The following is a 23,831-nucleotide window of genomic DNA, read 5'->3' as shown; positions in this document are numbered from 1 at the left end:
TTCAGTAAGGTGGGAAAACAAGATTTTTTTTTCTTTTTTGCAGAAAACAGAGGAAAAACAGACAGTAAATGCTATAAATGCTTTTACTAGCGCACTTGAGTGCGTTAGCCTACAGGTAAAATTAAGCAACAACTAACTTTTTAAAAGTGCAAAACAGTTAATCAACACAAAAACAGTTTAAATAGAATGCAGAGCTGTATAAACAGGCTAAAATGCAGTCGCTAAGCAGTAAATAATCAAAAAGCCAGAAAAAAATACTTAAATCAGTTATAGCAAATACAGTTATAACAAATGCTCTGAAATATACTGTATATTTCCAAAATGTTTGAGAAGGACAGTCAGAACACAAGAAGGTTCAGGCGAAAGAGAAAAAAAAGTTTTGTTTTACTTTTGAAAGGGAAAAAGGAGGAACAGAAGGCCTTATCAAATGTTCTCTCTGTATTAAGCAGAATGAGCTAATGACACTAGACTGGGAGGTGTGTCACAGTAGGGGCGGGCAACTGCAAAGCCACCAAGTATAGCCTACAAGACAGCAAGCACTACAGAGACGAATGAAAGTTTTTAAACAGATAAGGATTTGTGAAGATACTGAATAGACAAAGTGCTTTATATATATATTAAATTGTAAAAACAGTAATCTGTAAAAATAATCAAAAAAAATCAAGCTGATACTTATATTTTGTAGCTCAGTTGCAGTCACAACTTCTCTAGTCTGCACTGTGTGCAAAAGACAGAAACTTTTTTTTTTTTTTTTACAAGAACACAAAAGAACCAGCCCCCACTAGCCAAGAGATAATTACACAGAGGAGATTTTTCAGTTTACACAATAGCCTACCAGACAGCAAGGACTAGAGACAAATGAAAGTTTTTAAACAGATAAGGATTTGTGAAGATACTGAATAGACAAAGTGCTTTATATATATTAAATTGTAAAAACAGTAATCTGTAAAAATAATCAAAAAAAATCAAGATGATACTTATATTTTGTAGCTCAGTTGCAGTCACAACTTCTCTAGTCTGCACTGTGTGCTAGTGCTTCTCAGCTTCTATAATGTAGTGTTTGCACAATACCCAAGGCAGCAATATCGCCACATTACGTGCCTTTTAAGGTACAAGGCCCTCTGCTATGAGTTTATCACACCCAGCAATAAGGGGTGCAGCTGTTTCCAGTTCTTTTCTGCAGAACCTAAATTTGTTTCTTCCACATGCTCAATTGACTGTGTAAACCAACATCTACATAGGCCACTGCCCTGGATTGCTGTTATTAACCTTTCATCCTTTGGTTTCAACTCTCCTCTCCTTAACTATTCCTGCATCAAATCCTCATCAACATGGTTGTTCCAGGAGATCTCTATACTTGTTACCATATGTATGACTTTTCCACATTTCTTTCCTTATCTGATCCTTCTCATAATATTCTTTCTTTTGTTTTTTGCCACATTCAGTTGCTGTCCGATTTTTGTATGCTTCTGGTTTGATTTCCATTCCTGCTTGCCACCTGAATGCTTCTGCAAAACTAAGCAAAAATTTAATTGGCGACTTCCTCTCTTCCTGTATGAAAACTTTCACTTTGTTTGGATCAGTTGAGGTCAGTAGATGTATATTTAGTCTCACAACTGCAGATCTATATATGTAATCAGTTTTGAAGAAGCCCATACCTCCTCCAGTGTGTGGAATCTATAATTGTGGTATATACTGATCTTTATATATCATTTGATAAACATGAAGCATTTTTCTTGTTTTTGTGTCCAACTGATCCAGTACCTTTTGGGGCCAGTCAGTCACACCAAAACTGTAAGTTAAAACAGGAAGAGCATCTTGGTTTATAACCTGGACTTTATTCATGGATGTCAAAGCTGCTTTCATTACTAGTTTTCATCTTCTGAAGTATTCCTTACTAATTTTTTTTTGCTTTTCTTCATGTTTTATTGCCAATCCTTCATCAGTTACCAAATAATTATACCCTCCTTCCTGGTCAAGATCCTTTGTATCACATTCCTATCCCAGATGTTTTCCTGGTACTAGAAGTTTCCTACTTTAAACATTGTTTTTGCACATTTATCAAGACTAAATATCTTTCTTGTATCTGAGAAAGTTTAAACCACTTGCAGTTGTGCTTTCTGCTCCTCGTGATGAACTCTGCTTTTTGTGGATGAATTAAAACTGTAGATGAGAGATCTTTAAGCAAGCTTGTTTTCTGTGATCCAAATTGTAACCAGGACATAATCTGTTAAGTAAACAGCTTAATGGACTAAGGGTAAGATAAAATAGCACCAGTGACAAAGAATCTCCCTGGAATATCCCCTTTTGAATTTTTATGCCTGAGATAATGATTTTGACCTTTGTCATGGTTTAATTGCAAAGTGGTTTGACACTATTTCACGGTCACAGTAATGTAATTGACTATTTTAGAATGTATTTTGTACATCTGTAAGCCCTCCTTTATCCATGAATGCAGGAGGCTGTCATATGCTTTTTTGTAGTTTATCCATGCCATACTTAGATTCTTCCCTTTTTAACAATTCTCCATTATGACTTTAAATGATTCTTTGCTTCATAGGACTTTCTTTTGTTACCCTTTTGCTCTATTGCCATGATTTGAGTTGTCTTTTAAATGACTGTAAACTCTGCCTGCATCCGTTTCATTATATAGTTTTACATCGTTGGAAGGCACATTATTGGTTTATAGTTTTTTAGGGTAGCTTACAGTTTCACTCTTAAGGGAAGTATTGTTTTTCCTGTTAACCAGGTTGGTGTTTGTCCTGAATGCGTATATAAGTAATTCTTACTCAGCGTTAAATCTTTGTGTAAAGCTATTAAAACTTTTAGCCAGAAGTTAGGTACTGCATCTGGACCTAGGGTTTTCCATTTAGGAGCTTTTCTTAATTTTGTTTTAAGTTTCTATGCCCATCCCCATTTTATGTCCTGTGCATTTGAACTCTTTACTAGTTTTAATTTTTCTATCCATTTAAGATCTTTGTTCCACAGGATCTTCATAAATATTTCTCCAAAATATGTCTATTTCTTCTTCTTTTGTTGGTGGTTCTATTCCTTTTGCTTTGTTTACCAATTTTCTGTAAAACTTTCTTTGAGCAGATTATTTTGTACTTTTCCTTTACATTTATATGTATTTCTTGTAAGTTTTTCTGCCTGTGTTAATATCTTCAGTTTCTTAGTCTATCTTTAACCTCTCCATCGCTAATCCTCTTTTCTACTTTTGTAGTCTTCTACAGTATTCCTGGTTTTGTTCGCATTTGTTTGTGTTCATTTTTTGTTTGTTTTTTTGTAGTTGCATGAATTTTTGTTTGAGACTTCTGTTATAGCAACTGCTTTGACAGTTTTTTTGCAGTAGTATCTGCTTTAGAGCAAGAATTTTTTTTTTTTTTTTACAGCAGTATCAACTGTGGACTGGGTATGTAATCTCAGTTTAATTTCTCCAAGTCTACCATAATGGGAATGGACCCCATTCATAAGTCAAAGTATGATTAAAGTTCATGAAAATAGTATTATTTCAGTCTTTGATGTTAGCCAAAAGTGGTCTTTGCAGCACCCCCAGAGTGCCCGGAATGGACTCCTCCTGAAATATATAATTGTCTATAATTTCTCATGTAAATATTTTGTTTACTAGTACTGTTATTAGTGCATCTCTGTAATTTACTACATAACTTAGAGTAGACCTTTGTTAGATTATTCTTTTTATACCACTGTACTTTTCTGATATTCTGTATCTTTGTACCTACTTTACTACTTTTTGTAATAACTTGTGGAGATTTTCTCCCCAAGCCTCTGCTGAAAAAGGGTTTGCTGTCCAGTCAGACTAACCCAGTTAACAAATGGCAAATAAATAAATAAATGTGTTGGTAACATATATAAATACGACTAAGTTCTTTTTTATGAGACCCATTGCTCCTGTGTTTCTGTTGGAGTTGTCTGGGTGTCCTTTCACATTGCCCTCATTTCTGCCAGCAAATCTCAGTACTTTATGACTGTCTCTCTCTGTATGTAAGACCCTGTAATCACTGGGTGTAGCAGTTTCAATGAACAATGCTACTTTTGTCTTTTCCTGGACTACTATATCTGGTTTTCTCACATCTGTTTTTGAATGATTGGTAATGGGTGATTCCATGTGATATAAACTTCATCATTTTCTGTAATGCTTTGTGGCCCATGTTTCCAGTGCCTCTCAGCTACTTCAGTATTATAATTTTTGCACAGTTCCCAATGTAACAGCCTGAATGGAGAGATAATAAAATCGGTAAGCAAAGGAGAGTAGTATTGCTGGAATTGAATTCATCCTCAAGTCTTGGTGTGAATACCTTTGAGGTGGACCCTGTTTTTACAAAATCTCACCAAGATGACACTGAGCTGTAGACTATATTTTATACAACATATATCCTACACAGAAGTAGGTTAAAAAAATAAAGACAGCTTGATGCACAAGTCCGAGGATAAAAAAGTGCCCAATCCTGGTAAGTGTACTAGTGCCTGGATTGGAAAAATGGCAGTGTAGAATCCTCAAGACACAGAAACATTTCTACAATAGGGTTTGGCCAGGCTGAGGAGGAGGATGGCCCTCCTGTTGTAGTATAAAGTAGTAGTCCACACAAAAACTAATAGGCCATAAAGATGATAGAGGGGACTATTGAGGATAAGAAAGAAATTGCATTGTTAACATTATGCAAGAAGCCCAGAATTTCTGGATAGAAGCTATACAAAAAGATGAAGACTGAAATTAGAAGAAAGGAAAATACTTATTTAATTATTTATTGCATTTGTTGACCAGGAAAGTCCACTGGGCCAAGAAGAGCCCATTTTCAGTGGAGGCCCAGGGAGAAAAGCTCCACAGAATTATATAATTACAATTCAATAGAAATACATACATAAGTAAAAGAAACCATCTTGATACATAGAATGATTAGAAGATAATTTGAAAAGAAAAAATAGGACATTGTCTTTGTTATAATTACATTATCATAAAAAGAATTTGAGTAAAAAAGGACATAGTAATTGCATTAATTACATACAAAAGATTCCTATTTGTGATAGTTAAACTGCGTAAAGTTTGGGAAGGAAGTTATGTGCTGGGAAATTATGGTGGAGTACACACAAAAAAATCCTTAGTGAATTGCAACAGTCAAACTGTGAATATAGTAAGAGAAGGAATTCAGGTGTTGGGGTTGTTAGGTGGGGTACAGGGGCATAGCCAGTGAGAGGAAAAATGTAGTTTGAGGGATTTTTTGAAGGAAGCAGGATTATTGATTGACTTGAGTGGGGGAGGGAGATTATTCCATAACTTGGAGACAGAGTGAGAGTACAGCATTTGGCCAGCTGAGAGTTTAGGTTTCTGAATGGATAAGAAAAAGCTGTTGAAAGCTTCAATTGCAAATTTGTGATCAAAATATACAAAAGATTAATGAAAAAACATTATATAGTCCAAGAAACATTGGGCCATTTGGAAAAAGAAGCAATTAAGGAACTGTAAAAATATAAAGATCAAAATCTAGAGATTTTTCAAAGGTATAAAAAGAAACGTGGACATGGGAAAGAAAGGGAGAGATCAGATATGGTGCAATACATATGCAAAGGAGAAACCCAGATGTTGTTGTTGATCTTTCGGCTTTTCCTGGTTAGGGGTTACCACAGCGAAACTCCGGTCCTCTAATGATTGGCAGTAGATTTTCACGAATGCCGAGGTGCCAGCTCAACGTCCAACCTTCAACGAAGGCACGCCCATTTATGCATGTCTTTCAAACGTCCATCCAACCGTGGGGAGGACATGCAGACTCCACACAGAAGGCACTCCCTGCACTTCAGTCGAGAATCGAACGGGAGAACCTCTTGCTGTGAGGCAACAATGCTACCGCTGTACCACAGCGGATGAGGAGAAACCCAGATGAATCTGTACAAAAGGAGCAGCTGCAAAGATATTCAAAGAGAAATAAAGGCAAAGGCACCCAAGTATGGAAAATTTCACTGTACAAAAAATAAGATCACAAAAGGGAAACCTAGAACACAAGATTAGTAGAGTGGAAGTTAAAGAAATAGCTGAAGTTATGGAATACCCGCAAAGTGAAGAATTGAATGTAGAAAGTCTAACACAGGTACACAGCATGATGGAGCAGTGGGTCCCCCAAGTAAGGAAGAAAAGGCAGAGCCGAAGATATCTGAAGAAGAAGTATGGACATGGTAGAGAAAGAGATTTAATATGGTGCAATATTTATACAAAGGAGAAAGCAAAACTAACCAATATCAAAAAGCAGCACTAAAGATATTTGAAAAGAAATGTAGGCAAAGGCATCCAGATATGGAACATTTTGCAGTACAAAAAGTAAGAAAACAAAGGGGGAAAGTAGAAAAGAGGATTAGTAATGGAGAAGTTAAAGAAATAGAAACTAGTCATGGACTACCTGTGAAGTGAAAGATTTAGTATAGAAAATCTTAATTCTGGTAACATCACACAGCATGATAGAACAAGGAGTCTCCAAATAAGGAGAATTAAAGAGAAACCAGTTGAGTGGAAGCATTTGATCATTTGCCATATTCAGTAGGAAACCAGTACAAAAGTTCAGTGGGAGTGCATAACAAGGGAAGAACAGGAAACTATGGCAACTCTGATGCAGTCAGTGTTGTGGAGTGATATGCCACTAAGTTTCCATATGAAAGAGCAATGGATGACACCGGATGAAGCTGAAGAGAATATGTTTCAGGAAGATGTTCTGGGACCTTCTGTAGAATGCCCGCAGGAAACGGAGAACAAAGAATGTGCCTTTAGTTTTAAGAAAATGATCTAAGGGAAAAGTTGTTTGATTTAATCGAGATGGACAAGACATATTAAGATCAATGAAAGAAATAGATTACAGAAAGTCAATAACACCCAAAATGCTAGAAGTTTGATAAAATAAATTAAAACAGTAATCAAGACTGTTCAAAGAAATTCATGCGATGTAACAGAAGTAAATGGGATATATTACTGTGCAGCACATACCTCTCAGCCTCTTAGTGCGAGAAATCTGGACACATTTATTTATTTATTTATTTATTGACATTTGTTGACTGGCAAAATCCACTGGGCCAATGATCCATTTTCAGTGGAGGCCCGGGGAGAAAAGCTCCATACAATCAGAAATTTTTACATAACATCAGCTTAACTTTTAAAGTCAATACAAAGTGAAGTGGATATACAAGACAAATGCATATTATAGAGGTATACAATACAAGAATGTAAACCCAGTGTGTTAGATTTTTGCTAATTCTGTTTGGGTCTATGACAATGGATCGAATAAGCTAAATATTGAATGGCCGGAAAACTGAAAACCCTGGTGATAGAAATTCATTTTATGAGATCACAGTACAGTGAAAATTGGGAAATTTGCCCTTTCCTCACTGTAGTGTGATCTCAGAGTTAGTATATATATATATATTTAGTTGGGGGCACAACCCCCCCACAAAACAGGTTTCTATTACCTGAGTTTTCAATTTTCCGACCGTTTGATATTGTCATAGACCCATTCTGTTTATATATTCTCATAAGTAAGAATACTGTTTAAACAATTCTGTCTATTCAGCCAGAGAAATAAAGAAAGCAAGAGAGATTGGATACGAAGACAGATGGTGTAAATTGCAGCTATAGTAAGATAGTAAAAGTATTTCTAGTGTATAGTGGCTAAAACATTTAAGGTGGTTTAATTATATGACTACAAGGACAGACAAGGTTATTGAGATAGTGTTCTTTTAGTGCAAATTTAAATGTTTTAGAGTCTAGTTGAGTAAGAGAGAGGAAGCACATTCCAAAGTTTGGCAATGGCATGGGACTAGAGACATTGTCTAGCTCTTTTTTTGGGTTTAGTTATGGTTGAGTTGTTTGTTAGAGGACCTAAGATGCCGAGTAGGGTGTGTGTTTGTATTATAGTTTGAAGGGAGGGATTATTTAGTAGTTTGTTGGTGAGAGTAAGTTGGGAGTAAATTAGGTAATGAGGGAACTCAAACCAGTTGTTGGAGACAAACTTAGCTATTTTACAGTAGCACGACTGCAGTTTGTTCAGGAGAGATGTGTGTAGGTTAGTGAAAATGGGGGAACCATAGAGGAGGGAGGGTAGAAGTAGACTATTAGCTAATTTCAAATTGGTAGACTTGTCCAAATAGAGTTTATGCCTATAGAGTTTGCCAAGCTTAAAATGGGTCTTTTTGATTGAGTTGAGTATATGATTCTCAAAGGATAGGTGGTCATCAATTGTGATGCCAAGTAGTTTGGCTGTTTTTACAATTTCAATTTCTGTATTGTTTTGAGAGAATATTTTAAAGTCTAGAGTTAGAGGTTTGGTTGTGAAGAGTAAAACTTTTGATTTTTTTGGGATTAAGTAGCAGTTGAGCTTCATTAAGCCAGGATTCGATGGAAGTAAATGCATTTTGTGTTAACTTTAGGAGATTAGAGGATGTAATTATTGTTGAATCATCCGTGTATTGAATGAGTGTACTTTGCAGTGATGCTTTATGGAGATTATTAATAAATATGTTAAAAAGCAAGGGTCCAAGAACAGACCCTTGGGGAACTCCTGTGTTGTTGAGTAGGTAATCAGATTGCTTACTTTGCCATCTAACAGATTGTTTTCTGTTGTGTAGATAGCTATGGAATCAGATAGCGTGTGTGGGGGAGCAGTTTACGGTCTCAAGTTGTAAAAGTAGTTTTGAGTGGGACACTGTATCAAAAGATTTTGATAGGTCTAGTAGGATCACTGATGTTAGTAGGCCTGCATCAAGAGCTTTGTATACAATGTTGATAAATGACAGTAAGCCTGCTGTTGTGCTGTGTGCTGGACGAAAACCATGTTGGGTGGGTGCGAGTAGGTTAAAGTCGAATCAAATGTTGATGTCAAATCCTGACATCATTGGGGGGGGGGGGGTCCAAAAATAGGGACACATTTTAAATGTTATAAGCTTAGATAGTTTCTAGAATAACAGGATTTGTGTTATGCATTTTCTGAAGGATATGAAGTCTGAAACTCAAATGCATGTCATTATTTAGTGACTTTAATCCTTAGATCATCCAGTGATTTGTCAAAACAATTTTTTTTGAGGGACAGACCAAAAATATGAGCCAAAAATCTGGACGTTCTGCGAAAATCTGTACAATTGAGAGGTATGTTGCACCTAAATTAATAACAGATAGTGTTATCACAAAAACACAGGGCAGTAAGAGAAAGGAAGAGGAGAAATCAAGTGCTATCATAGGAGTATCAATTAGAGAAAACTGTAAAGCAATTAAGACCAGAAGTGTCACTGTTAGAGTACAAAAGAGGGAACAGATCAACAAAAAATACTCAAAGATTGATGTGATAAAAGCAATGTGCAGTATCAAAAAAGACCAGGAGCTATCGTACACTATTGCAAATCAGCACCGACTGCCCTTCACCAAGTGGGACACAGATGAAACCCAGGGGGTTCACCTATGTCCCTCTTGGATGGGGTCAGTCGGTGCTAATTTAGATCTGCTTATAACATAGACCGTGTCTCTAGACTTTTAAGGTAGCAGGGGTTGAACTTGGCTAGGCTTGTAAGGACCCTAGGGCTATTAGCCTAGTAACCTCCTATGAACCTATAAACTAAATATATCAGCACAGGCAGAAAAACTTAGAATCTATGTAGGTAAATATAAAGGAGAAGTACAAAATAAGCAATTGATGACCCAAAAAGTTTTATAGAGAATTGGGAAACAAGGAAAAGGGAATAGAAACACCACCAAAGAAAGAAGAAATAGATGCATTTAGAAAAATATATATATATATATATATATATATATATATATATATATATATATAATTCCTGGATGTGTTATTATTGAAAGAAGGGCAACATATATAGACACAGCTATATAGGAAAGAATGCAGGAGGAACACGTTACTGCATCGTACCTGTATACATCCCCCACATATTTACAAGAATATAGTGAAGAGCCAGATGTTGAGAGCCTCTAGACTCACTAGTGATGAAAACACCTTTAAGAAGACCATTGATATGTTACATGAGTTTTATGAGATAGTGATGTTACAACAGGGAGATGATGAGAAGAGAAATACAATAGGGAAGCCATTTATACATAGGAGAAATGGTGGTGAGGCTGTTCAAACAAGACCAGATAATAGAGAAAAGTTTAATAAAATAGTTATACCCTACACTAATAATGCGAAAATCAGAGACATTTTCAATAAGAATTGGAACATTCTTACAGTAGACACTAAGATCCAGCAAAGTAGTAGGATCGACACCAAGCTACACCTATAGGAATACAAAAAATTTGAAAAGAATGTTATGCTATGAGAATGCTAAACCATCACCAAACATCTCTGATAGGAAAGGAACATTTGCATGCAGGTCATGTAATTAATGTAGCTATATGTCAGGTTGTGACCATTTCATACATCCTGAAACCGGATGGAGATACAAATTTGATTTATATGCTGATTTCAAGAGCAGGGATGTGGTCTATATAGCAACCTGCACTGCATGCAGGTGTTTCTCTGTTGGAAAGACCAATAGGACTGTCTGTGAACGAGTACGTGAATACATATATACAGTTAGCAAAGAAGATGAGACCAAAGCTATAGCCAAACATGTTATTACTTTAGGCACCACACACAGTTTTAAATTTACTGTGATAGAGATAGTAGGTAAAAACAACAGGCTAGGAAATCATAAAAACTATACAGAACAAAGAGGCCAGATGGATAATGAAGCTACAGGCAGATAAGTCTACTGGCTTAAATGACAGGGTTTCTCTCAAACCCTTTTTGGCAGCTAGAGATTGTAAGCACTAAATAGAGAAAACAGTGACGCATAGTTTTATATAGTTGACATGCAAGTTCCCAGACTCTCTTAGGCTATTAATTATTTTCAATAAAAGTGTTCCAGTGACACGCTTATGTATTGCTTCATGTATTATTCTTTATATGTACGTATTAATTTATTTCAGCAGTTTTAAGTGTGTTTTTAACATTGTTATATATATTTTGATATCTTTATAGACTACACAAATTATATGTTATTTTTTTCATACTGTACTATATATTTTTTCATTTAGTTTTTTCATTGTTTTATATACAGTTGTATTTTTCCATTGTAAAGCAAACTTACATGAAGTGAACTCCTTTAAAAGCATTTTTCAAATGATTAGTCTATACACTGATTGGCTAGTAAGTTAATGAGTTGAGGTTTAAAATGTTTGATTTTAGATGTTTCGTTAACAGTCTGAGGAAGCATTTTGATAAATGTGAAAGTGCTAACTGTTCATGCTGAACCCGATCGCTTTTGTTTTTTATGCCAATGTTTTAGTCTTGAGTTAAGTAAACGGTTCACTTTTATTTGCCGTGGTGTGCCTCAAGAAGGTTTTTGTTGGATAAAAGAGTAATACGTTCAAATGTACAGGATATGAAATGGGATGAAGTAACGGCCAGAGAAACTAAAACAAAATTAAATAAAGCTCCTAACTGGAAAACCCTAAGCCCAGATGTACCTAACCTCTGGCTAAAAGTATTAACTTTACACGAAGATTTAGCCCGGAATAAGAAGTGTTTATGTGCGCACCCCAAACAGGTGCCAATATAGTTAACAGGGAAAACAGCATTCCTCCTTAAGAGTGAGCCTGCAAGATATCCTAAAAACTATAGACCGAAGACGTGTAAACTGCACTGAAATTAATGCTGACAGAGTTTATAGTCATTTAGATGAAAACACAGTCATGGCACTAGAACAAAAGGGTAACAAAAAAGTCATATGGAACAAAGGATCATTTGTTAAGTAGTCAGAACAGAGAATTGTAAAAAGGGGAAGAATCTAAGTATGGCATGGATTGGCTACAAAAAAGCATCTGACAGCATTCCACATTCATGGATAAGAGTGCTTACAAATGTAGAAGATGCACCCTACAGTGATAGATTACATTACAGTGACCATGAAACAGTGGCAAACCACTTTGCAGCTAAGCAATGATAAAGGACAAAAATTCAACTGGAGATGTTACAGGGTGACTCTTTATCTTCGTTGCTTTTTGTCTTACCCTTAAGCCATTAAGGTGTCTATTTAACAGATTAAGTCATGGCTACAATCTGGCTCCCGGTAAACAAAAAAGTGTAAAGATTTCTCCTCATCTTTTGTGATGTTGCCTGTTTTTGAGTGTGCATAGTCATACGAGTTAATTCCATGCATCTAGAATACTCAGCAACTTTTGCATGCTAGCAGAGGATGGTTTCCACCTATAGAATGTCCTTCTATTCATGTGCTGCAGTATTCATAACATGAGGAAAGTCCGCCTCCAGCTGACTTGTACATCCGGCCAGTATAGCAAACTCTAAATGCTACTGCAAGGTACATGCGACAGTGCATATCACTCAGCACGTCGGCCCTAAAGAGACATCGGGTATAAAGGTGACATCAGCATGTACCTACCTCAGAACTTTTCTGCCACCTGTCCGACTGCCAGCTCCGGTTGTCGCTTACCAGAGAACTTGTGTTTGTGCTTCAGATAAGTACCCCATTGGGGCTTTTTCTTTCATTCGGCTTCTGCGTTTTTTTTGTTGTGAGTACAAGTCAGCTAAGAAGGGCAAGTGTCAGTGCGGAAGGCAAATTCCACGTAAGACTTCCACGAGCTTTGCTTATTTTGCTTAGGCCCAGACCATGATCACACGTCCTGCGCTATCTGCAAGGCCTTTATTCCTAAAACCCTCTGTAGCCACCTAGCATCCCTTAGGTTATTTGACATTTGTTGACCGGGATAGTCCGACTGAGCAGAAGCCCTTTTTCAGTGGAGGCCCAGGGAGAAAAGCTCCACAGTACAAACTTGGCAAGAGAAAAAAAGAAAAATACAATAGCAATTTGGCGAAAATGATAACAGTAAGTATAAAAAGCAGCAACAAGTACATTAATGTGAGAAGTAAGTATATAACTAAACATTAGGAAAAGATGCACTGGTATTTCATCAGTAGATATTTGTAAAATTCAAAGTGGTATGCTAGAGAGTCATAAGCAGGGAAAGGAGGAATAAAGAGAATAGTGAAAGGAGGAATAAAGAGAATAGTGAAAGGAGAAATAAAGAGAATAGTGAAAGGAGGAATAAAGAGAATAGTGAAAGGAGAAATAAAGAGAATAGTGAAAGGAGAAATAAAGAGAATAGTGAAAGGAGAAATAAAGAGAATAGTGAAAGGAGAAATAAAGAGAATAGTGAAAGGAGAAATAAAGAGAATAGTGAAAGGAGAAATAAAGAGAATAGTGAAAGGAGAAATAAAGAGAATAGTGAAAGGAGAAAGGGAGCGAGTTCAAGTGGGATGATTACAATGACAGATCCAGGAGCTGTTGAGGTATCATTTGAGAGTTTTCTTGAAATCTTGGAAATGGGTAGTATTTCTAAGGGTCATGGGATGTTTGTTCCAGAAAAGAGCAAGAAAGTAGCTATAGAGATTCTGACCAAAGGATTTTTAGGTAATAATTATTAATTTTTGAGATAATAATTGGAGAAACAGCACCTTAAGCGCTTAGTTGGAAACATGGAACCAACATCGGGCCCCTCAGTAGAGCTGGAACTCAAGAAGGCAAAGAGGCCTTGGCCTGATCCTATGGCTGCTCCCTCTACTCTGGGCTTCCCTCCCAAGGCTGATGTAGGCCCAGGGGCCACTGCAGAATCTGCAGAGCTTCTTTCGACAGGTACCATGGTGGAAGCCATCAAGGAATCTCTAGGCACGTCCCAGAGGGATTCGCAGGCATCCGATTCTGGCCCTGGGGGGGGGGGGGGTCACGGCTGGTTATCTCTGAAGGCCTGTGCGGAGTCACGCATATTGTTGGACATGAAGATGTTCCAGTTGACATCATGGAATGAGGCCTGATGTCAGGCCCTTCTTCTTTCATCGCCTGACCCCTGAAGCTCCTAAGAAAAAGAAACTAAAAACTAAACATATTTCTCCGGCTTATCAGGACCCGGCTTCTAATCAAACTCCTGACTGGCAGGCTTTAACCCAAGGCCTCTCTAATGCCTTCATGGCCCTCCACCAGACTTCAGCCCCTTCTTTCCAGCACCAGCTCTTTCTCCTTCTACCCCTTTGCAGAGGTCGGCAGAGGATGTCTCTTCTGAGGAGGACAATTCATCAGAGGATGAATGTCTGGCCTACTATACTCAAATTGCTTATCCTCTGTGTTATGCCTTCCCATAGGAGGAAGTTAATGGTGCGGATTCCCCTGGGGGAGGATATTTCCTTTGGGGAGACCATTTTGAAGATAAAGGACTTTAATTGGGATTGATGCCAGGTTTCTGAGATTCAGAAAAGGTACTATGACCCTCCTACAGATGAAATCCAGTAGTCCTTCAGCCATCCCTCCAGTCCTGCCGGCCTTCTTGGATACCTTCACTGCAGCTTCCAAGTGCCCAGACTCCCAGCCCCCTGCTCCCAAGCACACTGTCAGGTTTTATAAGGTGCCTGAGGATGCCAAGTTCCTTTTTAAGGCACCCTCTGCTGACCCAGCTACTAAATCAGTGACAGCAGGTAAAGCTTCCAAACTTTTAACCTCCACCTCCCTGCTTCCCTCTTTTAAGGAGAGCAAGGTTATGGAGAGATTGGGGGAAAAAGTGTATACTTCTGTAACCTTGGCATTTAGAGCAATGAATTATCAGATGCACATGGCCAAATATTCCCTGGCTCTTATGGCGGATGCAGTGAAACTCCTGTCAGAGTTTCCAGATTCTCCCAACAAAGCCAAGTTTTCCAGCATTCTTAATTCATGCTCCTAGGTTACTAGGCACGCCATCAAATGTAGTTATGCTGCAGTGGAGGCTACTGCTAGGGCTGCAGCTACAGGTTCAGTCCTGAGAAGGTATTCATGGCTTGGACTACAGCCCTTACTGGGTAATAGCAAAGCTAAGCTCATGGATGCCTCTCTGGATAACAAAGCCTTATTTGGCACTGCAGCTGCAGAGCTATTTAAAACTCTTCAGGAAAAGGGGAAGGAACTCCAGGATTTAAAACACATTTTTGTCTTCCCCTGTCCTCCACTTCCAGAGAAACTACCCAGCCACAACCACCTTTGTTAGGAAGGCAACTAAGTCTGCCCCACTCAAAGGTAAGAGGGATGCTAGGAGACAGGCTTCTTCTAAATCTTCTTCCACACCCTCTCAGTAATGGCCTTTTCAGGCCCAAACCTGGTAGTTTGTGACTACCGGGTTACCCCTTTCTCTTGACCTGTCTTTCCCTCCCAACTTGGAAACAGATAACCCAGGACTCTTGGGTCTTCTCCATCATTGACCAAGGTTACTTCATGGTATGGGAAACCCATCCTACCTTCAAGGGAATCCACAGCCATCAGCGGACCAATTAGAATAGTCCGTTCTTCCCTTCTTTCTCAAGCCCTATCCAAGAGGTGCCAGCCAACCAAAGGGGAAAAGGATTTTACTCCATGTTATTTCTGGTCCCAAGAAAGGATGACCCTTAGCAGCCCATCTTAGACCCTTCCCATTTAAACACCTTTCTAAAAGTTCCACCTTTTGCAAGCTGACTCTGCCTACTGTACTACCTCTTATTCTTCCCCAGGTCTTCATGATGTCATTGGACATAAAAGATGCCTGTCTTCACATCCCCATTCACCATTGGTTTAGGTGATTTCCAAGCTTTTCTGTGGCTTCATCTCATTTTCAGTTTTGTGCTTTACCCTTTGGTCTATCTATGGCACCAAGAGTATTCACAAAATGTTTAGCCGCTGTTATAGTCTGCTGCAGACTATGGGGCATACAGATATTTCCATATTTGGATGACCTGCTCCTCCAGGCCCCATCTCCAGAAATGCTCCTGCACAGTCTTTCCTACGCAATGTCCCTTCTGAGATGGCCAGGGTTTACCATCAACCTCCAAAAGTCTTCCCTGATCCCCTCCCAGAATCATGTCCTACTGGGGGTCAGGATTCGAACAGGCACAGTGATAGCTTGTTTACTCCCAGAAAAGATCCTCTGTCTTGCTTCCTATTTCCAGGATATAATACCGTTTCAGTCCCTGATCGCCAGAGAGTTCCTGTGCCTCCTGGGGTTCATGGCCTCAACTATTCCAATGCTTCCTTTTGCCAGACTACAAATGAGGAAATTTGAATGGTTCCTGAGAACAGTTTGGAAGCAACACTCTCACCTTCTGGAATGTGTTGTCCCCCTCCTACCCTATTTGACAAAGGAGTTAGACTGGTGGATTTTCCAGGTCTCCAGAAATCCAGGCCTACCCCTTCAACCACTTCCACCCACCCAGGACATCTGTACATGGAAGCGTCAGACACAGGATGAGGTGCCACTCTGGAAAACTGGAAAGTCAGGGATGTGTGATCACACATCAGCATAAAGGAAATGAGAGCTTTGACCTTTGCCATCAGAATCTTCAAATCCAGGATTTCACCAGGGGTTCTAAGGTGGTTCACAGACAATACCACAGTCCTCTGGTGCATCAACAAGCAGGGAGGGACAAAGTCCTATATCCTGTGCAGACAGGCATTATACCCCTGGGGAGGTAGCCCAGCAGAGTCAGGTTTCCCTCCAGACTGTTTACATTCCTTCAACTCAAAATGTGATGGCCGAGTCTCTAAGCATGTCCATGACTCAATTCCATGAGTGGATGTTGAGCAAGGATGTGTTTCTGAACCTTGTTCATCGATTAGGGTATCCTCAGATAGATCTTTTTGCCTCCCTGATGAACAGACAGCTTCCCAAGTATTGTGCCAGGATTCCACATCCTGGGGCATGGAAGGTGGACGCACTGTCTTTTCCACGGAAGGGGATGTTTCTGTATGCACCCCCCCTTTCCACTTCTGTTGAACATTCAGTGGGAATAACCAAAAATCTTGCTGGTGACACGCTTTTGGCCAAGATAGCATTGATTCCCCCATTCTTCTATATTTAGCCAAGGGCTATCACCAGGGATGAACTTTGCTTTATGTGGATGAGGAGTCTGTTCCAGAACAGTGGTATTCTGTTGTAAATGAGGTTTAGATCCCTTGACTGAGTGTTTTTAATGTGATTTGACTTGCTGATGTGCAGTAAATCCATCATTTATATTCCGGACAAAGGTCACCTCTTAGCAGTTTCTAGGATGCCGAGTATACTGACAGGACTTTAAGTCACTCCATGTAGGACATGTTGTGGAGGCTTTTATCCTTTTGGTAAGATATCTCTGTGGTCCTTCAGTTATTGCATGTGTCTGGACAGATACAAGCCAAAGGAGACATTATATTTAATGATTGGCCTAATAAGGCTAGTGACATCCCTAGATCTAGACACACAATCCCTTTGTTTTTAAGCCGTGCAATGTCGAAGGTCTTTCTTTACAACAATGGACACATGTTGGTCAAAAGTTAGGTCATTGTCTATGTAAGTTCTAAAATCTTGAGCAACTAGGTCAACTCCTAGGGGGCATATTGTCAATGTGGTAGTTCCCTGGGGTAACTGACTTCCCAAAGGTTACAGTAATATATTTTTTGACATTTAGTTTCAGTCCTTGATTTTGGCACCAGGTATTTATTTGGGGCAAAGCTTCCTGCAGAATTGCAAAGTCATTTGAGGATTCAGTGACTCCTCCTAACTTGCAGTCATCTGAAAACTTAGTCAGCCAGAGCCTTTTGATATTGGCTTTCATGTTAGAAAAAAGAAATTGTACAAAAATTCAAAAGTAGATGTAGATTTCATTGTATTGTTGTCTTAATGTATTCCATAAATGTGTAGACCTCTCATTGTACTGCTTTAATTTCTTTCATTTAAGATCATTAACTTTTTATTAACTTACTGTTGTACTGTGCCTGTGTCCTGGATTGTGGCTGAAGCAGATCTTGGAATCAGCCCGCTTACCTCGTTAACAAATTGATGTAAAATAAAGCAAATAAAATTTATGGAAAACTTAGTGCAGTACCTCTTTTTGACTTTTGCAACAATGTCTGCTTTAAGGCAGTGAATGTGAACATTTACAGAAGTATGGATAGTGAACTTGTGTGTATGCTTCTCTGTGGTGCTACTTGTACAGCTTGAATACTCATGTTAAATTACCTACGTCTTCAGTACTTGGCTTGTTTGAAGTTTTAGCCACATAGGATGGCATATAATGCAGCATCCTTCTTGGAACTTCAGGAAGTTAGATGCTCCAAAGTAGAGTGAAATTTGTCAATGTCTGGGGTAAGTGATCCATATTCATGTACCATAAGTTTGTATTGCCATCTGTAACCATTGTTGTTGAGGCAATGTGTGACTTGTGTTTCAGCAACTCTGGTATCTGTTCTCAGTGTCATATTCCCAACCCCCCTCCGGTGTATATGGAGTAGCATTGCAAGTCTGGCTGAAGGTTATCCCATTATTGTGTTGGGTGGAATTCTGCTGAAAGTCCTTAAGTTTTTTTTTTTTAGTAGAAGCTGACATCTTGTAGAGGCACTTGATGTCCAACTCTGAGAGCTATGGTTGTAGATGAATAACCAAAATCTTCTTTTAAGATGAGATCAGCCAGAGCAGGCTGCATGGGGCAAAGGAATAAATCACTTACTGTGACCCTGACAACTCATGTTCAGTTAGTGGCATCGGTACTGGAGGAACTAAGTGGGGAAGAATGTGAGGTGGACACTTATTTTGCTGGAGTAGCAGCATTAAGTACCTGGTGAGCTCCATACTGCAGTTAGTATACTGCTTGGTTCATACACAGAAGTGTTTATGCACCATTTGCGCATCTTGCAAGGTTGCTATAGGGATAGGGTACACTCCCCAGTGTTAGGATGGTACTGCACCCAGCATCCTTGATCTACTCACTGGCCTTATATGTGCAGTTTGATAAGACCCAGTGAATGAGGCGAGTAGCTAATGGCAGCTGATGATCAGATGCGAGAAAGGGGGGTGGGGGGAGAGTTAAGATCAGTCAGCTTGTTTTGGGTACCTTATTAAGAGGATGATATTGTATTTTAGAAGCATAAGTTGACAAGTGTAGTGTTTCTCCTGTTGGGCAAGTTCAACTGTTAGAACATTGATTTGTTCTTTTCCAGAACTGCAGGATGTTTTACAAGAAACAGTCTGTAAATGTACATAGAAAATTTAAAGTGCTTACTACCAGTAACTCCTAGGTATGCTGTTTGCGTACCATTAGGTATATGTTTTGGTGGTGGTTTTGTAACTTCACTTTGTTTTACAAACTTGTTTACCTGATTTATTTTCTCAGGCAGGTAATGTGACCCAGGTAGGAACGCTGGAACACCTTAAGTTGGAGAATGTGGCCCTGTCCCAACAACTGACAGAAACACAGCATCGATCAATCAAAGAGAAGGAGCGCATTGCAGCCCAGCTTCAGAGTATTGAGGTAAATGTTGGCCTGAATGTCTCTCTCTCTCATCATTCTTGCAGTCTATGCTTTCATACATTTTTTACATTTCTTCCAGTGATATTTTTTCATAATATTGATTGTTTGTGTTAAATTTACATTTGTAGAAGCAGTATATTCACTTTCATTCTCCAGTTAGCTGCTTATTCCAGGCCAGATTTAGTGGGGACCAGTTGTTTATCCCAGCTTTCAGTGAAAGTCAGGCACAGAAACTAGTCTTGAATGGGGAGCCAACCTGTAAAATAGATCTGCACACACAATTGCAGGCTGTTTAGCGGACCTGCAGCTCACATGAGGGAAATATTTGGGATGGGGAGTGGAGGAATTGGACCACCGTTCAGAAATATGTGAACACTAGGAATATTTGCAAATTCTGTAAAGGAGGCAACTCAAAATAAGGGCTGTGAGGCAGCAGTGGTAGTCACTGTGATACTGTGGTGCCCGGGAGCAGTGCAGGATACTTAAAAATATGTATCTGCTCTTGATATGCTACTACATATTTCCTTTTTTTTCTTGCATTATGTATGACATTTAAAAGTAGAAATACTGTAAAATGCTGCTCTTTTTCACCCCTTTTTTTTTTTTAAATTTCTCCAAATCATTTGGGTTTCTAATACCATCAGTGGAATGGACGCAATTCCCAAGTCAAAGTACAATTAAAATGAATGAAATTAGTATTGTTTCAAGCTTTGAAGTCAGCCAGAAGTGCTCTTTGCAACACCCGCAATGTGCCCAGTCATGACTCCTTCAATTCTTACGGAGTTACATGCATTGGCAATGCATCTAAATATGATTGTAGATTCTTTTTTATAAGACCCATTGCTCCGACTAGTATTGGTACTGTCTGGGTATCTTTTTCTGTCTAACTGCTCTGATGAATTAAAAAATGTTCTGATTGTATCTTCTGTCATCATAAAGTCTTTAATTTGGGTTGAACATTTGACAGTCTGTCACCCTTGTATCCTTACCTATTTCCCTGCTTCACATAAATTTATTCTCAGCCTTTCTGAAATTGCTACATGTTAAATATTCTCCCCCATTCTGTTGCTTTCAATGTTACTTCAGCAGTCAACTAAGCTGTTTTCCTTCTTTTGATGATATAGTTCTTTTGCTGTACTTTTTCCACTGACCATCTAGTTGCCTTGCTTGACCCCTTTATTCCCCCTTGGCAAGAGCCAAGTTCGTTAGGGTGAGAGATAGACAGACTAGAGGGTGGGGGATGTCATCCATGTGGAGTAGCAGACTTTTTGCTTTGTGGCCTAGCCTCCATGCTCATGTCAGTTAGTAACCCATGTAGATGAGCAAGTACTTGGCATCAGTGCTGAATTGTTCCTAACTTCTGCAAGAAGCATAACAAACAGGACAAGCCCTGCCTACAGGGAAGAGGTTTCTGTTGTCTCCCCCAAGAAAATCATGCTTTGCACATGCACTGAATGTCCATCCTGTCCCTGAGAGAGGTGAGCAAGCTCTGCACCTTTCTTCCTCTTACCCTGTCTGATTCCTGTCATGCAAGGCTGCAAATGAAACCCCAGTCACCTGGGTCACAGCCAGTGCTTCATTCCTCTATAACCACGGTGCTGGACTTGAAGACATGTTTGTCTAAGTGAACCCAGTAGCTTATTGAAAGGTCATAAAGCTTTTGACTAACCTTGAACTAGTATGGGAACTTGATAGTAAAAAAGTTTAACTGAATTTAATGCATATTATATTTTGTTTTATGCATTTATAGCGTAATAGTGAGGCACTAATTTCCTGCCATGTACTGTGTGAGAGATTTTCAACATTCTTCATAGTTTGTCTATTAGTTATCTTTACATTTTGTTTTATGGTTGCTCCTACATCTTTTGTAAATCTCACATAATTTTTTTAATTTTATTTGTGAGAAATTAGAATTGTTGCATGTTTGATACAAGTTATAATATAAGGTACTTAATAACATTTGAACTGTACTTTGCACTCTGTATCATGTCATTTTTACCATCTGGTCCTAACTACCCCAACTGTGTGGCTAAGTTGTTTCATATTGACCTTAATTGTAACTAGAGGTAATGTGGTGTTATTTTCTGAAATGCTAGAATTAAGAATTTCACAGCTCCAAGACCAGTGGTACAGAATTGGTCATAAAACTTTTCAACTATCTGGTTTCTGTTGTATGGCTTTTCTCTGTGTGTGTGTGTGTGTGTGTGTGTGTGTAGGTGTGTGTGTGTGTGTAGGTGTGTGTGTGTGTGTAGGTTGTGTGTGTGTGTGTGTGTGTGTGTGTGTGTGTGTGTGTGTGTGTGTGTGTGTGTGTGTGTGTGTGTGTGTGTGTGTGTGTGTGTGTGTGTGTAAATATATATATATATATATATATATATATATATATATATATATACACAAACACTCCACTATGGCAAATTAGTAGTAGGAACAAACACCCCACTATTCAGATTGCTGCTCTCTGGAGTGTGTGTTTCACAGTTGCACTGCTCAGTTGTACGTCTGAGTTTGCGTACTTCTGTAGTTGATACCTTGTTCACCTTTCTGACTTATGCATGTCATTAAATAATACCTTGCGAGATGAATGTGCTTTCTCTATTTTAGTGCTCACAGGGCTTTGTTGTGGCCCCTGGCCTTTATTCTGGTATGGACTCCCTGATGTACATTTCAGTCACACTCCTGACATTTATTCACTTGTTGTTCATCTACTCAACTGATTAAGGTACGAGGGCACAGTGGCAGTAGTTTTCTTTGTCAGTGTTGGCTTCCCAGTTTAAACTTTCCTTTTTTGCCATCACTATGAAGGACTGGATTTGGTGGGCAGGGTAGCTTTTACCATTGAAAGACAAACCTGGTCTTATTTATTATCATTTCCTTTTAATATTTTGTCCATGCTTTAGTATTTTATGAGTGCATTGCCCCTACACTTTTTTGTTCTTGCTTTGCCTGTTGATTTTGTTCTTAGTGTAGTAGCTTCAGCACCTACATTTTAATCACTTTCCCTGTAAATGCCAGGTGTAGCCAGTTTCTGTCCAATGAAGTCCTTTGTATGGTCATCTATTCCATTTCTATAAATGTTTACATTCACTTTTGACACTCTATCCTTTAGACTGGAAACTTTACAGCCATTTATTTATCCTTTAGACTGGAAACCTTACAGCCATGTATTTCAAGCCTTTTGTAATACCATTGTTTTGCTTCTGCTTAATGTTCCCTTTTCTCAGACTAGACTTTTCTGCGGGCCTTGTCTGTCAAGCTTTAATCAGTTTGTATCTCACTTAGCTTATCGTGAAACTTACTAACAGCTGGGAAGCATTCTTTCTGGTATGGTGTTATAGGCATTTTGTTTAAATCCAATTAAGCTGTCCCACATAGTCTAGCCCTGTATAACTTTGTCCCCTTTCCAAAAGTCTGTAGAAGTTCTTGAAGTGACTGTAGTTTGTGGTCTTATCAAAGCGTAGCATAAGCATTTTTTTAGGACCTTAGTGATCCCCTTGATTTTGGTTTCAGTGTAATTGTAGTAGTCGCACCTTAGCTGCACGTTTCTTTGGCCCTTCATAGTAACACACAATTCAAAAGTAGTGTAGGATACACTGTGGCATTGTTAAAATGATTTGAATCTTAGCAGCAGCAGCTTATAGCAAATGGTGTTTGTTTATTTTACCCCAAGTAGTACTGTGCTGCTTTACTTTGTAACGAACAGGGACATTTTTTTTCTTCCATACTGCCTGCGGGATTTATTGCTGTGGTTTGGTCCTTTCTTTTTGCTGCTAATGTCCTGTGTTATGTCTTGTATGTTTGGCCATTCTGAACCTTAACCAAGTGCTTTTGAAAGATTCTTCACTGAAAGCCACCTTCTCAGCTCACACATGCACACTTGCACGTACACACTCCCGCACTCACACACATTCCATTACAGCAAGCCTTTTGAAGAGAAATTGTTAGAGGAGCTGTCTAACTCCTCATCCTATCATTACATTAGTGTGTATTCTGTACTGTAGAAATTGTAGACAGAAAGAGGAGTCTGATTGTCACTGACTTTCATGTTCACACATAATGATGCAGCACTTCTGGCAAGGAAAGGGTCTATATTATATGCTTGAAGTTTTAAAACTTCGACGCTCATATGATCAGCACCATATGAGCGAAGTTTTAAAACATCGACCATATAATAAAAATAAACAAAAACAAAAAAACCTACCAGAACGTTCTGAGCAGGGGGGCAAGCCCCCCCTGCACCCCTCATGTGGGGCTGCCCCCCGCTACTTAAATATACCAACTCAGAGATCGCACTACAGTGAAGTAAAGGGAAATATTCCCTACAGCGATCTTAGCTGAAACTTGTGAGCTTTTAAAAGTTCGCTCATATGGGTCAATCATATGAGACTTGAACTTTTCAAGGTTCGCGCTTCAGATATAGACCCGCAAGGAAAGCATGGCAGTAGCATCTGGATATAGTATATTCCATCATTCCTGGTTTTGTCTCACCAAGTCTGCCAGGAA

At 38.9% G+C, this 23,831-nt stretch overlaps 1 protein-coding gene across 2 annotated transcripts in view; it reads left to right on the top strand.

Moving 5' to 3' along the window:
* The window catches only part of GOLGA3 (golgin A3), a 1,508,539-nt gene that overhangs the window by 694,242 nt on the left and 790,466 nt on the right, over nt 1–23,831 (top strand). For both annotated transcript variants that reach the window (XM_044068715.1, XM_044068714.1), the window contains exon 9: nt 19,194–19,331. In XM_044068715.1, coding sequence (XP_043924650.1) covers nt 19,194–19,331 — 138 coding nt within the window. The remainder of the gene's footprint in view (nt 1–19,193; nt 19,332–23,831) is intronic.

The sequence above is a fragment of the Protopterus annectens genome, chromosome 4.part0 (genome assembly GCF_019279795.1).
Source record: "Protopterus annectens isolate FY-2018-M chromosome 4.part0, PAN1.0, whole genome shotgun sequence".
Classification (NCBI taxonomy): Eukaryota; Metazoa; Chordata; order Ceratodontiformes; family Protopteridae; genus Protopterus; species Protopterus annectens.
Note: the sequence above shows the minus strand (reverse complement) of the source record. Positions and strands in the feature narration are given on the sequence as shown.